The 18359-nt window shown below is 41.2% G+C and overlaps 1 protein-coding gene across 1 annotated transcript in view; it reads left to right on the top strand.

Annotated features, from left to right (window-relative positions):
* Positions 1-18359, top strand: part of NCKAP5 (NCK associated protein 5) — a 1124153-nt gene that overhangs the window by 637752 nt on the left and 468042 nt on the right. The window contains 1 exon segment of the mRNA XM_029607891.1: positions 14969-15118. Coding sequence (XP_029463751.1) covers positions 14969-15118 — 150 coding nt within the window.

Raw genomic sequence — 18359 nt, 5'->3', positions numbered from 1 at the left:
AGTTGGCTCATGCAAGAAGCTTGGATAGTTTGAGAGGGTCAGATCTGTGAATGGATTTGTTACTGTGAAATCTGGATTGCACGATATACTGTAAAATCAAAAAGGAGTCTTGCAGTGTCCTTAATGCAATGTGAACATCTTCAGTTGGGTCCAGTGAAATATACTGGCATATTGAGAATGCATTGCAGTAATCAGGTCTATAAGGAAATCTTGCAGAATATATATTTTGGTGCATAATTTAACCTTCAGAGGGCAATTCTCAAAAGTTTTATTTGGGTAAATGGTCTTATTGAAAATTGCCACCCTCAAATACATCTAAAAGTACACGTGGGTTCCACAGAATACATATTTTTAACCAAAGGAAAAAATGTGTTCCTGTAGGTGTGTTTGAGTCAAGGGGAGGTGGACCCAGCTTGCATATATTAAATTTCCAAATATACCTTTGTAAATTTGCACCCTCTCCCGCCCCACCCCCCAGTTGCTCATACAAATATGTACAAACATAATATACAGACCTTTTTAGCATGCATACTTTGCACTTTTCTACTTTTGAAAGAGAAACAGCGCATAGATTTTTTGAAAATTTGCATAAAGTATATACATTAAGAGAATAACTTTAAAACATGCATGAGTGTGTCCAAATATGTAGCTACATGGACACAAGCATGCATGCACATGTATTTTATATTGTGCATGCACACACTGTATAAAAATACATGTAAATCTACCCAACAGCATGTTCACATATCTAAAAGATACACGGCATGTATTTTAAACAAACTGGTTAAGTTTTGACTTATTCGGTAAGTGGCAGCAAAAGACAAAAGTCTCAAAAAACACTATTTATCCTTCTAAGTAGCACTGTTTAAGACATATTCGGCTATCTAAGATATCTGGATAAGTAAAAGAAAAGTGCCACTTAGCTGGATACGAAGATAGATGGATAACTAGTGTTTGAAGGCTTATCTGGATATCTTATACAGTGGACCCTTGAGTTACAACCGGCCTGACATACGAACAGCTTGGGTTACAACCAAAATGTTAGTTTTGAGTTACAACTAAATAGGGATGTGCAGAGGGACCTCATACGTTACATTCGGTATTCGTATTCGTCGGGGGGGGGGGGGCAGATGTGTTGCTTTCGGCAAAGGGGGCCCCCGATCCGTTCATGCGTTCCATTCTTATTCGTTTCCCGGCTAAAATTTAATTAACTACAACCCCCCACCCTCCTGCTCCCCCCCCCCCCAAGACTTGCCAAAACTCCCTGGTGGTCCAGTGGGGGTCCGGGAGCCATCTACTGCACTCATGCCGTCGGCTGCCGGTATTCAAAATGGCGCTGATAGCCTTTGACCTTATTATGTCACAGGGACTATCGGTGCCATTGGTCGGCCCCTGTGACATGGTAGGAGCACAAGATGGTGCCGGCCGTCCATTGCTCCTATCATGTGACAGGGGCCGACCAATGGCACCGATAGCCCCTGTGACTGACAGGCGCAACAGCAGGAAGGGAGGAGGGGGAGGATTCCCTCCTCACCACCTCCTTAGAGCACATCTCTGGCCCCCAAACACTCATTTCCCCCTCCCAGCATACTCATTCCAGCCTGTCGGTCGCAGACGGCTGTGCCCTCTGTCTCACCTCTTTTCTTTCTCTTTCCTCTCCTCTGGGCAAGATGGCTGCCTCAGCCTCTCTCCGGCGTCCTCGGACCGGCATGGGCAATTGTGTTCACCATTCTTTCACTGAGGTCACTTAGGGCACGCGTGCCCCGCCCTCTCTTTTGAATACGTCATGGCGGCAACCTTGGGGGCGTCCCCACCGCATGACATCTCTACCTCCGGGTACTTAGCCTCTGATCTCCAAACCAGCTACAAGTTAGCAAGGATTCCGCTCCAGCTAATTTTGACTTATTTTTATTTATTTAACGGCCTTCAGAGACACCCGCTCTGAGTACTCGCTTGTACAAACCCTCCGGGATTACGCTGGCTACACTAGGGCGTTCTAGATACCCGTTCCTCGTGGGCCTTATTCGCTCCACCTACCCTCCGGGGTAGGTGGAGCGAATAAGGCTCTACCTCCGGGGTAGGTGGAGTGTCCTTGCTGTTCCAGCAAGGACACTCAAGGCACCCCCTCTTCGGGGGTCTTGCTTTGTTCCTATCTACTCTCCAGATTTCCCAGCTCATCAGGATCCTAGGTACCTGCTCCCCGGGGCCTTGCACTCACCTGCCTTCCTCCTGGGTTAGCCTGCTTCTACAGAGGATATCTTGGCTCCGGCGCACTGGGCCTTGCATCATCTCTACCTCCGTTCTGCGGAGGCCATCTCTCCAGCAGCTACCAGCCTTTATGCATACCTTGTCTCTTCAGTCTCTCTGCCTTGTCTCACCACAGAATAGATTCTCGGCCTACCCCACTCCGCGGACCCCTACTGGACCCAGCTTCTGGTTAGACCTTCTTTGCACTTGATATAACTCAGTGCCTGCGCTGAACTTAATCATCAGAGACCTACTCCACTGGCTGAGGAACGCAGCCCGCTCCTTGGGCCTTGGCATCTGCTGTATAATAAAGCTTCTATTCTCTCTGTGGTCATTACTGAAGAGTCAGCCTATTGCTGTATTTTCCCCATATTTAGAATTATGGAGATGAAGATATGATATAATGGAGATTATCTGTGATAGTGCAATTTTGTGTTCTAAGGCATGAGGCCATGTGCACAGATTTAAGTGACAAGCTTAATGGAGGACAAACCCTATTGAGGCTTTCTGATTTATATGCACAGGTGAAGTGAAAAGATACAATGAGTTCCATGTGATGGCACATGATGTGATTTGTGTATTTGTGACTGTGAATCTGTCTACGATTGAGAGAACTATCGTTTAAATGATTTGAATTGTAAAAGCAAGACAAGACAGCGGTTAATTTGCAACATGTAATGGCTTCTAGAAATGGCTTAGCAAATATACTCCTTTCTTGACTTTAAATGTAATTCATTGAGCTTTTTTAAATGGCTATGGCTTCCTTTTAAGAATTTTAGAGGCTAGATCTTAAATATTCATGATGTAGGAGAGACCATATATGGGTGTCTTGTGTTATAGAGGATGTAAAAATGTATGTATGGGTCTTAAACAAAAATAATATAAGGGGAAGTAGCACTGGAGAGTCTACAAATGTCATTTTGGACATACAAAATTAGCCTATTGGTCGCAGCAATAGTCTGAGAAGTAGAGGAACTAAATCCAGCTGATGTGCCTTGTGACCTTGGGAAAGTCTTTTTATCCTCCATTATCTCAGGTAAAAATTTAGATTATAAGCCACCTGGGTATAAGGAAATACATATGTCCATGAATGTAATTCTCCTTGAGCTATCAATGAAAAGGTATGAGCTAAATCGAAATAAATACATTGGGGTAAATTGAATGTAGTAGGTTGGATTCCGGGATGTGCTGGAATCTGAGAGGGATGTTGCAGCCTTCAAATGAAGTTTGTCAATGTTTATATGTATGTTCTAGAGAATGGAGCAGAGTAGATTCAAGGATATGGATATAGGAAATGGCTCATTTATTACATATGCTAATTAAAATGAGTAAATGGGATGAAATGAGTTATTGGATATTTACAGGGGAGGGAAAGAAAAATGAATTAATGTCTGAAATAAATGAGATGGTTAGGTTGGATACTGCATATATGGAAGAGAAATGGGAGGTGATTAGATTTTGTAAAGAGTATTTTTAATATATAATGATAGATCACTGAAAGATCCATTGAGAGGAAATAAGGTCTTTCACAGGAAATGCAGGACATAGGAAGAAAAGATCTTTTGGAGAAGGAAAACTGAGTAACTACCTTGTTCAAAAAAAATTGTCAGACCTTAAATAGATTTCTCAGACATCAGATATTGAAGAGCTGTGATTTACAGGTACTGAATTGCATGTTTAGGTTCAGAAAGAATACTTTTAGTAAGTGTATATACCCTAGCAATGGCTTCTCCAAAATTCTTTCTAAGTTGTGCAATTTCAATTTCCTTATTAGGGGATTATATCTCTTTTAAAGGAGGAGACTTCACTCAACCATTAGTTTTCTATTTATACTCCCTGGGCCCAATATTCAGAGATGACCAGTTAAGTAACTTAGGGGGTCATTTCAAAAGTGATCGCATGCGAAAAGGGACTTTTCGCATGCGATCACTAAATGGGGGCGGAGTCGGCCCTGGAAGAGGAGGAATCGGGGTGGCACTAGGGCCGACGCTGCGGACACATCGCTGGCAGTGAAAGGTAAGGACTCTTATCGACGCCAGGTTTGCGCCGAATAACTACACCTTTTATGGTGTAGTTATTCGGTGCGAAAGTCGGCAGCCAGCACACTGCAGTGGTGTGATGGCTGCCTGCTTTCGCAGGCCCACCCCCAGCTTTAACCTCCATTACCGCTGGATAGAATTTATCCAGCTAAGTTACGATGTATATTCAGCAGCATGGCTAAACTGCTGAATATACACATATAACTAAAAGCTTAACCGAATAAGTTCTAACTGGCTAAGTCTAGACCTCCGATCGGGCACATCTAAGTTAGCAGTATAACTTATGCCAAATATCGCTAGTTAGCTGATAAGTTATTCAGCTATCTTTCTCTGCCCCAGTCTGCCAAGTACACGCCCACAATTTATGTGGCTAATTATTTAGCCGGATAAATGACTTATATGGCCAAATGGCGGACACTGAATGTAGGAGAATATTCAGCAGCTGCTACTTAGCTACATAAATCCTACATATTTGGCTAAATAGCACTGAATGCACTTTGAATATTGACGTCTTCATCTAGCATTTTAAGGTATCTCTGCACTAAACAGAGGTTTTAATATGTACGTTGCTAAAAAATGTAACATACATACTAAAACATTTCTTAACAGGCTGTGCATTGAATTTTAATGTGAATGCACAAACACTTGCCTCCATAAAATTTACACAATGTTAGTGTGCGTCTTAATTCAAAAACTGTACCAGCTGAGTGCTAAATATTATGAGAATGTTAATTACCATGCTAAAGCTCCATGAGGTAGTCAATGTGTCTGTGATGCATTTTTTGACCCCACTATTTTCTCCTGGTTCTTTATATATTCAGCTCAGTTGGAACAAGAAATGGGATACTGGTACCTTGAGCCTTCATTCACAGCTACCTGGGGATTTGTTCCCCTTATTTTATAACCCCTCCCCCCAATGTACCCAGTCTGGTAATTGCAGCAATGGTCTTGGGCTAGGGTCTGTGCTCCGGGACTTTTTCTGGAACCTTGCAGTCATGGGCCCTGAATCTGGTCACTAGTGCCAGACCATGACACTTTTTACCCCTGCAGCATCTCCCAACCCCAGCCAACCCAGGTAGGCAAAGACCCGATTCAAGGATTGAACCAGGGACCTTCTGCATGGCAGTGAGCACTGCTTCCACTGAGCACCCGGGTCAGCCCACATTTTATGCATTTTAACACTTGTGCATTTTTGCTGCAGGAATAGTAAATGAGCCATTTTGCTTACTTGTGCATCTCATTACCTCATTATAATAGATTTTGTATTAACACTGTCAAAGTTAGTTTATACACATTCAAGCACATTTTAAATGGGTTATGCACATAAATTTCGGGTTTTACATATGTGGCTGGGCCTTGTGCGTGCTGCGCGCATCTTACAACAGGCCCAGCCATTTGCGCAAACCCCAGTATGCACCGAAGTGCCAGGCCTCTTCAAAGGGGCGGGCGGGCAGGAGCGCCATTCGACGCTGTCCTGGGGAAGCACACGCCATGGAGATTACTTCTGCTCCAGAGGAGCAGTAAGGACCGAAATAAAAAATTGGGGGATAGCTAGGCTAGGTTTAGGGGCAGGGAAGAGGGAGGAAGGTTAGGAAGGAGGGTAGGGAAGTTCCCTCCCAGTCTGCTCCTTAATTGGAGTGGACTGGGAAGGAACTGGGGGAGGCCCGATTGTGTCACCGCATGTATTTTGTGAAAATTTTCCACTTAGCGCTTGCTGCCTGCACTTGTTATAAAATCGGCGTGTCCATGTGCACATGCACATGGATGTTTACGTGCTGCTTTTAAAATCAACCCCATTAAGAACAATGTTAATGTGCCTCAACCACTTGCAGTTAATAATGCAGGTGTATAATTTGTGTTTATTGTGTTTGCATTATTTCTGTAGTGTATCAATCCTATTGGTTTAGAATGCAATTAATCTTTGCAGTAGTTTAATGTACTTTAGTACAGTGGCCACTTAGCTGGCTAGTGATTAAAATTTGCATTAGCTGGCTAAGTTAGTATCCTTCACGTAACCACACTCCCAGCACTGCCCAGAATTAGAGAAGCTAAATCTAGCAAACTAGTTTTATCCACCCGGCAGCAGTAAATTTTCTTATCTACTGATTTAACCCGCTAACTCTAAATACTATCCTCATGTTAAGATAATATATATTGATTTTGCCATACAGAGATTGAAACAATCTCATGTGTTTATTTATATATCAGTTTAAGGACATTTTGGGCGAGGGTGTGGGGAAGGATAGAGGATATACCAAATATTTCCAATATAAGCTTTTATTTCACATGAATATGTGGAAGTCACTTGCAATTATATCTTACTATCCTTGGCCTTACTATCCTTGGCCTTAAAACCTACTTATGAGGAGTAGTTTTAAATTCAAACTATCAGGTTGAATTTCCAGGTGCTCATATTAATTGAAGATCACAGTTTCATCATTTCAATATTGCAAATTTATTGGAAATTCAATAAATTGTAATTACAACAATATTATCACTGTATCAAATCAAAGTTTTAAAAGCTGTTGTCTCCCAATATGGCCATGTTTCACCGGTCAGCTTCTTTGGGAGGGACTAAGCTGTTAATAACAAAAAATGTATATACACCTAAGGATCATCGTATAAGATAACATATTGCAATAGACAAATTAACAAGAAGTAAACTGTTAAGATAAAACATTTAAAATGAAAATAATCATGCCTTATACTAAGATTATAAAAAAGCAAATGCATACCGTAGATGACTGAACAAGCTACCTTTACAGTGATATACAAAGCGAGAGTGTTTAGTAACCAGTTAAAATCATGTGATTCAAGAGATCCAATCAGAGGAGAGATGTTGTATACCAAGCATTCTATGATTCAATTGAGGCTATGACAGCATGTAAGAGAAACAGATAAAAACTTATTAAGCACAGTGCAAGGGGAGTCATGGTCCTGGGACCCAATCAGAAAAGGGAAATTAATTTACATGAAACCTGACAATTCTATATCCCTATTAAGGCCAAAAGGATGTAGGGACTGTAATTTGAAAATCCACCTTTGCTCTTTTTGTAACAGGGCACAGTCTCTGTTGCCTCCTCAGGGTCTAGGTGGATCTGAATCAATGGCAAAAAAACAGAGATCAGCAATTAAATGATTAGTCTCATGCCAGTAGGTGGTGAGGGGTACATTGTGATTATGTCTCCGTGTTGTACTACAGTGTTCATAGATATGTGTCTTCAAAGACCAGGTCGTCTTCCCCACATAAAACAAATTGGAAGGACATTTAATAATGTATGCCACCCAGATGTTATTGCAGTCTGTTGACAAAAGCAGCTTATATGGAGTTCTCAAAGATGGATGTTCAAACATCCAAATCCTCTTGGTCTACGCCCCACCAGGAATATTGGACACTGAAGCCTCCCCTCTCATAGAAACGATTGCCAAATACATAAATTCAGACTTACCGGCTATGATTTTGGGGGATTTCAATCTTCATGTTGATGCCTCGCCACTCTCTCCTATCTGTGAAACCTTCCTCTCCACTCTCAGAGCAATGGGTTTTGAACAAATCATCAACAAACCTACCCACAAAGCAGGTCACACACTGGACCTCATATTCATCAACTCAAACCTGTCTCAAAAGAATGCACCAGTCTGCACCCCTGTACCCTGGTCAGACCACTCCCTGATATCAACTACTCTCACTACCATAGTAAATCCTGCAAAAACTCAGCCTCATTCTACCATTCACTTCCGGAAATTATGCCCCTCTGACACTCTTAGCGAACAGCTAACTAAAGATCTCCCTAATCTGGACTACTCCAACCCCAACTCTGCGCTCCTCACTTGGAGCAATATCACGGAAACAATTGCCAACAAACTATGCCCGAAAATGACAAAAATCATCAATTGGTCACAAAAATCGAAACAACCATGGTTCTCCCCAGAACTTAAACAAATGAAGCTAGACCTCAGACATAAAGAAGGCACATGGCGTAAAAACCCCAACACCACAACTCTATCAGACTACAAACGCACCCTCCATCTCTACAAGACCTCTCTGCTACAGACTAAAAAGGAATTCTACGCAAACAGAATCCATGATATACAATATGATGCCAAGGCTCTGTTTTCATTTGTTTCACAACTCACAAAACCCTCTGCCCCCACCATTCCAGATGAACAGGCTCAATCTAAAGCCAATGATCTTGCACGCTTCTTTCAGGATAAAATTGCAAACACATTGGCACTTCTCCCCACTAACACAATAACCTCAGTTTTCAACTCCAACACCAACTATCACCCCAGAAACACCCTTGACTCCTTCGAACCCACTACCACCATGGAGATAGAATCCGTTCTCAAGAAAATGAAACCCTCCATCCATCCGACAGACCACATCCCTACAAAACTTCTGCTTCTCATCCCCAGCACCATCTCCAGATCACTCACCAATATCATAAACTGCTCCCTAGCCCAAGGAACCTACCCTGACGAATTAAAAACAGCATCTCTCAAAAACCCCTCCTGAAGAAACCCAATCTGGACACAAAAAAACTCGCCAATTTCAGACCCATATCGAACCTGCCGTTTCTAGCGAAGCTCACAGAGAAAATTGTTAACACACAACTCTCAGACTACCTTGAGGAAAATAAAATACTTCACCCTTCACAGTATGGTTTTCGGAAATCAGCCAGGACAGAAACCCTTCTCATCTCCCTATCAGACCACATCCTCATGGGACTAGACAAAGGGCTTACATACCTACTGGTCCTTCTAGATATCTCATCGGCATTCGATACAGTAAACCATGCCATCCTCCTAAATCGTCTTTCAGAAATTGGAATCACGGGTCTTGCCCTCAATTGGTTCAACTCATTCCTCAACAATAGAAGCTACAAGGTGAGAATCAACAACAAAGAATCACCAAGCTATAAATCAATGCTAGGCGTTCCACAAGGCTCTTCATTATCTCCAACCCTTTTCAATATCTACTTACTACCCCTTTGCCAACTACTCACTAACTTACAATTAACATACTACCTCTATGCAGATGACGTTCAGATATTGATCCCCATAAAGGAAACCCTGCCAAAAACACTCGACTACTGGGAAAATTGCTTGAAATCCATAAAAAGTCTCCTCTCCAGCCTGAACTTGGTTCTCAACGCTTCCAAGACGGAAATCCTGCTCATCTCCCCTGAACACATGACCAACACCGATTTCACATCCTCGGACACACAGATTTCTCAAACAAGAGATTTAGGAATCATACTAGACAATCATCTGAACCTAAAAAAATCAATTAATAATATCACCAAAGAATGCTTCTACAAGCTTCAAGTTTTGAAAAGAATTAAACCTCCACTTCCAGGACTTCAGAACTGTCCTTCAATCTACACTATTTTCAAAAACGGACTACTGCAACGCATTACTTCTGGGGCTCCCCATCTCAACAACAAAACCACTACAAATGCTCCAGAACGCAGCAGCCAGAATCTTAACTAATACTAACCGAAGTGCCCACATTACCCCCATCCTCCGTAACCTACACTGGCTGCCAATAAAATACAGAATTCAACATAAAACACTCACCATAATTCACAAAACCATTCACAAACAACTCACCCTAGACCTACAGTCCCCACTCAAACTCCATGCCTCAGACAGGCCCATCAGAGAGGCATATAAAGGAATGCTGCAAGTTCCACCTACCAAATCCACCCGGCTAACAACCACCAAAGAACGTTCCTTCTCTACAGCAGGACCAATCCTCTGGAACAAACTACCGACTGATTTAAGACTGGAACCCTGCCTCCTCACCTTCCGAAGGAAACTTAAGACGTGGCTTTTCCTCCAAGCCTTCCCCTAACACAAATTAACTCATCATACTCAGATCAAGGAACTGAATGTCTACCAATTTCATACCATATTATATGATAATTATCTAGTTAATTTCTATCGCTCCTACTCCTACTTCACTTATTCCTAGCTACTCTAGCTCCCAAGTTTTAATACCCCTGTTTTATTGTAACTTTGATTGTTTCGACCTTTCTTATTTATAGTTACTTGGTTTTTCCCTTGTTTCATGTAAACCGGCCTGATATGAATCCCATTCATGAAGGCCGGTATAGAAATATTTTAAATAAAATAAATAAATAAACGTTGGGAGTATTAAAGACAAATTGCATGCTAAGCAATTACCACATGGTTGGTGAGCCATAGGTGTCTGGGGGTTTCACATTTTCAGGTCAGAGGACACTAAAAATGTGTCTCAGATTACGACCGCAGTAAGAAGCAAACTGTGATAGATTTTTGAAACACTTTAAAAGGGTCAAAGTGGGCCAGTAAGAGTGGATTGGGTAAAGATTTGATCCACTTGAGTAGAGAAGGGAAGTACATATGTCAATCCTGATGAAGCCTCTTTGGGACGCTGAAGGAAGAGTACATCACTATTGATGTAAAGGGCCCGTTTATAGGCACATCTTATTAAACCCTTTGGATAACCCCATTTCAAAAATTATTTTATAACAGATGTCATTTAACACCCATCACCCATGATCTCTCCATAACAGTATTCTAGTAGACCATTTTTACCATCTTCGTTTGACATTTTCCTCTTGGCAGAATTTTATTCAAGCTGAATAAACATCTAAACAATTTTTGGAGTAGGGTTATCTGCAGGAAGTAATGAGACATGCCTAGAAAACAGTCCCTTTACATCAATAGCGATTAACTCTTCTTTCAGCTTAGTTCCTCCCAAAGAAGCCGACAGGTGAAACATAGCAGTATCGGGGGACCACAGCTTTTGAAACTTTGATTTGAAACAGTTATTATATCGTTGGAATCACAATTTATTGAATTAACAATAAATATGCAATACTAAAATAAAGAAACTATGATCTTCGATTAATACTTGAACACCTGGAATTTCAACCTGATACTTGGGATTTAAAACTGCTCCTCACATCTTTGTTTGCTATATTTGGATATCCATGTAAGAATTGACATCCACCTGATGACTTTACCGCTTCAATCATCCTTAACAACTTGAAGGTTAGTTCTTTGTCAGAGATACCTACTTGGTAGACTATATTAGGGGCAATTTTTAGTCTGCCCACATAGATTGCAGGTCTGTGAGAAAGGGCTGGTGCTAGCTTTATTGCTGCCCTGTGTGACCAAGTAGCATGCTGCCCCCTCCCCCAGTTATTCATTTATCTCCCTCCAGTAAGCTGAACTTTAAAATCTGACATTCCTCCCTACCGAGGTCCACCCCCTCTCCTCTGGAAATCATAGCCAATGAAGAGTATTAGATGCCCTATCACCCCCTCCTTCCCCCACTCTGGCCCTCTACAAACACACAATTACAAATTATGCATTTATAATAGCAGATTTTGCATTAAAATAATTGTGTAGTCTTCTGAGGTGAAAATATCTTACAACAACCTGTATATTATATTTACATGCACTCCTGTGGTGCCAATTAGAAATTACCCACATGTTGTTCGACGTTGTAATGCATGTTGAATATGGACGTGACCCTCAGAAAGCTATGAGTAAACAATTACAATATAGCAAACTTCCCATGCCAAATCATCACTAACTGCCAGCATCTAAACAATAATAACCTTCCCTATGAAAAAGTAACACTGCAAATATAACACCAGCTCCTAAAATATCAATACGCCTCCTATTAGGAAAACGGAACAAGCCAGGTTGCTATACAACACTGCACAGAAGCTACACACTAGTAGAATACCTCAGCTTGATCATGCATGCAGAACACTGACAGACCCTCACTAAATCAGAATAAAGAGACCATAAAGTAGAAATGGAATTGTGCAGAAAAAAACTGAACTAGACATCACAACAAACCAGACTCTATTTACAGTGCAATAGTGAAAAAAACAGAAACATCACCATTCCTCAAATTATCAAATAATAAAATCAAGAAATATCAATCATTTATTTATTTATTTTATTTAAATTCTTTTGATATACCGATGCTCAAGACCAAGTCTTATCGTACCGGTTTACAATGAACTCGGGGTAAACCAATTAACACTGAAAGCGAAAGTTACATTACAACAGGGAAAGTCAAACAGGGCTGTTAGAAAAAAAGGATAGATTAACAATTTCTAACTGAAGAGCCGTGCCAGTAAGCATGGAGTAGTTGTTTATATGGTAAAAATAAAATACAATTTACACTTTATAATTTACACATGGTGAAATTATATACGATTTACACAGAGGGGTCAATTGGACAAGTTATATAAGAGCGTAGTTGGCAGAAAACAGTTCCTTTGTGAGGTGGCAAGAGGATGCAACAGTGGGGTGTTGGTCCATGTAAGTTACCATAATTATTTATTCAGGGAAATGCTTGGGCGAACAGCCATGTTTTTAATTTTTTTCTGAATGTGATATGGCAATGTTCCTTGCGGAGATCTGGCGGGAGAGAATTCCAGTGATGCGGACCAGCAGTTGATAGCGCACGTTTTTCAATGGTGTTATGTATAGCGGTTTTGTTCAGGGGAACCTGGAGGGGAGTCTCTGTATGCAGATCTGGTAGGTCTTGCTGAGGAGTGTGGTTTGAGGGGTATGGAGAGTTGGAGAGAGGATTGCTGATATATGGTTTTGTGAATGATGGTCAGTGTCATAATAGTAAAACCACATTAATAACAAAATGAAATATTTACAGACAGCTGAAGAATAAATATCTAATATTTTAAAATTCATTAAATTTTTTTTAATTTCCCAAACACCAGTAAAATATAAAAAAAAAAAAAGACACATCAAACACCCAATAATTAAAACAAATATGGATTAAAAAAAAAATTCCCACTCTCCATACCTGGGGATTAGTGGTGGACGGGAGGGCACACAAACTTTCTCCTTTCTCCCTCTTATTTATGCACACACCTTTTTTCTCTCATACATACTCATGCTTCCTCTTTCTGATACAAATACTCCCTCTCACACACACACTGTCTCACACGCATGAGCTTCATCTTCTTTTTTTTTTTTTTTCTTCCAATTGCTCCCCTGGGAACTCTGGGTCTGGCTCTTCACTTTGGCTCTAACGGGTCGGGATAACAAGGTGACCACTCCACTCCACTTCAGCTGCTGGTAGGATGCAGTCTCCCAGCAGCCCAAAGCCTCTTCTCTACTTAGATCATCAGCAAACAGGATAGGGTCCACCGGGCGGATCATGTCCTCACTACTTCCGCTCTTTCCTTTATTTCTCATCCCCTTATCTCACTACTTCAGCTCTTCCTCCCCTTTCCCTCACTATCTTTCCTCTTTCTTCCAATTTGCACCCCCTTCTCTCCCTCCAGAAACTCTTCCCTCCCTTTCTACCCCCGTTCTTCCCCATTCCTGTCCCTCTGTTCTTCTCCCTCTTCTCACCTCTTCTCACCCCTTATTATCTCAGTTGATTCCTCTTTCTTACCCTATTTCCTCATTTACCTCAGCTTTCCCCCCTCTTCCTCCCTCTATCCCTTGTTCTTTGTTCCCCTTCCTATGCTTTCATCACTTTCTTCCACCCCTCTCCCTATGCTCTTCCCCCCACTTTCTCATCCAGTCATTCCCAGACTCTTCCTCCTCACACTCCAAGTTCTGGGACTACCTAGCGCGGTTTATTACATTCTGGCTTCTCTCTCACCCCGCACGAGCTGGCAGCAGAAGCAGCATTTGGGTGACGTCATCTCCTACCTTTGCAGAGCCGGTCTCGCAGTAGGAGCTGTGAAATATTGCTGCTCCTCGCAAGACCGACCCCGCAGCAGCAGGAGATGAGGTCACTCAGATGCTGCCACTGCTCCTGCTGCCGGCTCATGTAGGGGATGTGCTTTCTCCCCCCCCCCCCCCCCCCCCCCCCCTGTTCATCGGATCAGGCTGGGGTTTAGCAAGCCCTCCTATGCATCCCATGGCTTTTTCTTTACTTTGGCTGCCCAGGGAGTGGAGTCCTCCGGGTGGCTCCGCCTTCTCCACGCCATTTTGGTCACTGGTGGCCCCAGGCCGCTGCCTCCGTGGAGCCACCGCCCTGTGCAAGTGCACAGCTTGCACAGTGTGTTGCGCCGGCTTTGTGTGGGTACTTTGCATTATGGGACTGCAAGCTCATTTTCAAACTGAAACTTGCTGTGGTGCTTTAATTGCAACCTTTTTTGTTATGTTATTTGATAAAATGTTATACCTTATGATGCTGGTTTCCTCTCAGGTGAGTTAATGTGATGTTCACTAAATGAAAGTTTTATGTAAAAATTCTTGAGAGTTCAATCAAAATGTATGAAGAAATAAAAGTAGGTGGTGTTTGGGGTGCATTGTTGATGCATAGAGGCATAGTATCAAAGTAATCCATTATCTGCCTCTTGCAGTAAAATGAAATTTTAATAAAAGTGTGTTCATAAATTAGTTTTGAAATAGCAGATAAGGCCTAGTTCAGTTCCATATCACCATCTTTTACCTACGTCTTTGAAAGCACAAGCGATAGCTTAGTGATGTGGATAGGGCGATTTTCTGGTGTTTAAAAACACCCCGGTAGGCCGGTAATTGCTTACAGTTGGAGTCAAGCAGAGAAACGTACGTTTTTAAAAAGGTAGAAAAGAAAACCAAATGGAAAGCACAGCTTCTGGCTGTGATACATAATTATTCGTTATTATACCTTATGGTTTAATTATTGAGATAATTATTGATCATTTTAGGAAAAGCTGTCAGAAGAGGAGAGAAAACACAAAAGTACAATAGAAGACCACCACATGGCAGTAGATGAAGATTCGAGAAGCGAAAACAGCGGCACCGAGGAAGAGAAAGTGAAGACCAAACTGCTGCTTGAGCGATTAAAAGTCCTGGAGGTAAAATAAAATAAAACAATTCTATGCTTGGAAAAAAAAAACAGGTTTCCTTTTCCTTTGCTAGCACTGAATTGCAATGTGGCATAAATCTACAGTTTTTTGCTTTTTTTTTCATTTAATCTAGACTCATGTTGTACAGTACTTTCCCATTCTGATTCACTTACCAGGGATGAGCAGAGCGTTTCCACCTCTGAACCACTGGAAGAATCTGTCTCCTGCCAGGAATCCATATATTAGCCTATAAAAGAAACTTCATAAAATAATTTTAATTCAATTCAAGCCTGAGGCTGCATGAAACCCCTTGCAGGCTTTGATAAGCAGAAACGTGCACAGTTCTGATTTCCTTTTAAAATGATAATTAACTGTGCACACAGTTTAAAGAAAAATAACCTTCCTAGTTCAGGATGGGTTTATCTAGTCTTGCAACAACAGAGATCCTTAGTCAACAAAACCATTTTTTTTTTTGTATAAATTATATTTTCATACTATAGGAATTGTGTTGGCAAGCCTCTGGATGTTGTAAAGGGGAAATATATTGCCATGAAAGAACTATTTTGCCAAGGGTAAAGACATGGCATGAAGTAAGTGTGCAGTCACTGAAGCAAAATCTTTAGGCCAAGTTGAATACTTATCTCAACCATGTGTACTTTTCTTTGCACAAGTGCACCATTTTATATGAGTCTGAGTCATGATATTGCCATTTGGCAAAAAATATGTGCACAAATGGTAGAGGTTTTGCAGACCTTTGTATTTTTTACATTTGCAATTAGTCCCATTCAGTTATCTGTTACTGTGCAGAATAATTTCATTCAATTGGAACCTTTCAGCTATTCACAATCCCAGTGTTGTTGGTGCTAACTGTTCTGAGCAGTTGTAAAATGTACAGTTAATGCATTTATATTTTCTAAGGGATAGAAAGAACAATATTACCCAATTACGCTTGCAACATAAGACATAGGGAGAGAAAGGGACCAATGTCATGGTGCCAAAATGATAAAGGGGATGGAACAGCTCCCCTATGAAGAAAAGCTAAAGAGTTCAGCTTGGAGAAAAGACGTCTGAGCGGGACATGATAGAGGTCTATAAAATCATAAGAGGAGGACTAGAATGGGTAAATATGAATTGGTTATCTAGTCTTTCAGATAATACAAGGAGTAGGGGGCAGCCATGAAGTTAGACAGTAGCACATAAAACAAATCAGAGAAAATGTTTTTCACTCATCACACAATTAAGCTTTGAAATTCATTGCCAGAAGATGTGGTTAAGACTTATCAGCATAGCAGAGTTTAAAAAAGGTTTAACAAGTGCTATTAATTAAATTCACCTAGGTAATAGCACTGCTTATTACTGGCATTAGTAGCATGGGTTAATAGAATGAGTGGAATAGAACAAGTAAATGTTAATTGGTTGTTCTTTTAAAAAGTACAAAGATTAGGGGACACACAATGAAGTTACTAAGTGATAAGAGAAAAAAACTAAAAAGAGAAAACATTTTTTTACTCAACACATAATTAAGCTCTGGAATTTGTTGCCAGAGGATAGGCTCCACCTTAACCAGGAGCTAGAACAGCTTTTAAATTAGAACAAAAGGGAAAGCCAACAATCGCTCAGCAGCGCATGGTGCGGAGGGAGGTATCTTCAAAGGATACTAATGAAGCTATAAAGTTAGGGCATCCCAACAGAGAGGTTCCAATAATAAGAAAAGTAGTGTAAGTGCCTATAATTAAAAACGTACCTGAGATAAAAGATTCCAATTTATCCCTGTCAACTGAAAAGCAGAATGTTAATACATAGAAAAAACACACTTTGAAATGTTTGTATGCTAATGCCAGAGGCCTAAGAAGTAAGATGGGAGAATTAGAATGTATAGCAGCGAATGATGACATAGATTTAATTGGCATCTCAGAGACATGGTGGAAAGAGGATAACCAATGAGATAGTACTATACCGGGGTACAAATTATATCGCAATGACAAAGAGGAGCATCTTGGTGGCAGGATGGCGCTTTAGGTCCATGATGGCATAGAGTCCCAACAGGATAAAGATCCTGCATAAGACTAAATGCACAATCGAATCAATATGGATAGAAATCCCTTCTGTGTTGGGGAAGAGTATAGTGATAGGAGTATACTACCGTCCACCTGGCCAAAATGATGAGACGGATGGTGAAATAAGAGAAATTAGGGAAGCTAACCAAACTGGTAGTGCAGTAAGAATGGGAGATTTCAATTACCCAAGAACACTGGTGCAAGTAAATCAGTATATTTTCCATCCAATTATAAATCACTGTTTTATTATTGTAAATGTTCCAATATCCTTACTGTGGCAACTCCATACAAAGTAAAAGTCAAGAGTTACAGGTCCCCCGACACGGTCCCGTGTTTCGCGGTGGCTGCATCGGGAGGGACCGGATGACATTCAAAATCTGGAATATAACATGAGTAATCAAACATGGAAAAAAGGCTGGCTGCAGAAAAACAGGTTACAGTAAGTAATCACATACCTTGTAGACAATCATCAGGAGCGCGGGCATCCTCTGCATTTGGCAAACATTTAAAGGGCAAAAAAGGCGCGAAAGCTAGCTCTCGCGAGATGCTGGGAGTGACAGAAGGACACCTGTAATCAGGTTAACGAATTAACAAAAACTGATAACTGTCACTCCCAGCATCTCGCGAGAGCTAGCTTTCGCGCCTTTTTTGCCCTTTAAATGTTTGCCAAATGCAGAGGATGCCCGCGCTCCTGATGATTGTCTACAAGGTATGTGATTACTTACTGTAACCTGTTTTTCTGCAGCCAGCCTTTTTTCCATGTTTGATTACTCATGTTATATTCCAGATTTTGAATGTCATCCGGTCCCTCCCGATGCAGCCACCGCGAAACACGGGACCGTGTCGGGGGACCTGTAACTCTTGACTTTTACTTTGTATGGAGTTGCCACAGTAAGGATATTGGAACATTTACAATAATAAAACAGTGATTTATAATTGGATGGAAAATATACTGATTTACTTGCACCAGTGTTCTTGAGTACTTGCTTATGTGCAAGTTGTGCTTCTGCTTATGATTGGATAGATTTCAATTACCCCAATATTGACTGGGTAAGTGAACCATCAGGGCATGTTAGAGAGATAAAGTTCTTAGATGGAATAAATGACAGTTTTATGGATCAATTGGTTCAGGAACCGATGACAAAGGGATCAAGTTTAGATCTAATTCTCAATGGAGCACAGGATTTGGAGAG

The sequence above is a fragment of the Rhinatrema bivittatum genome, chromosome 6 (assembly GCF_901001135.1).
Source record: "Rhinatrema bivittatum chromosome 6, aRhiBiv1.1, whole genome shotgun sequence".
Lineage (NCBI taxonomy): Eukaryota > Metazoa > Chordata > Amphibia > Gymnophiona > Rhinatrematidae > Rhinatrema > Rhinatrema bivittatum.
The sequence above is the reverse complement of the archived record's forward strand: the minus strand, read 5'-3'. Positions and strand labels throughout refer to the sequence as shown.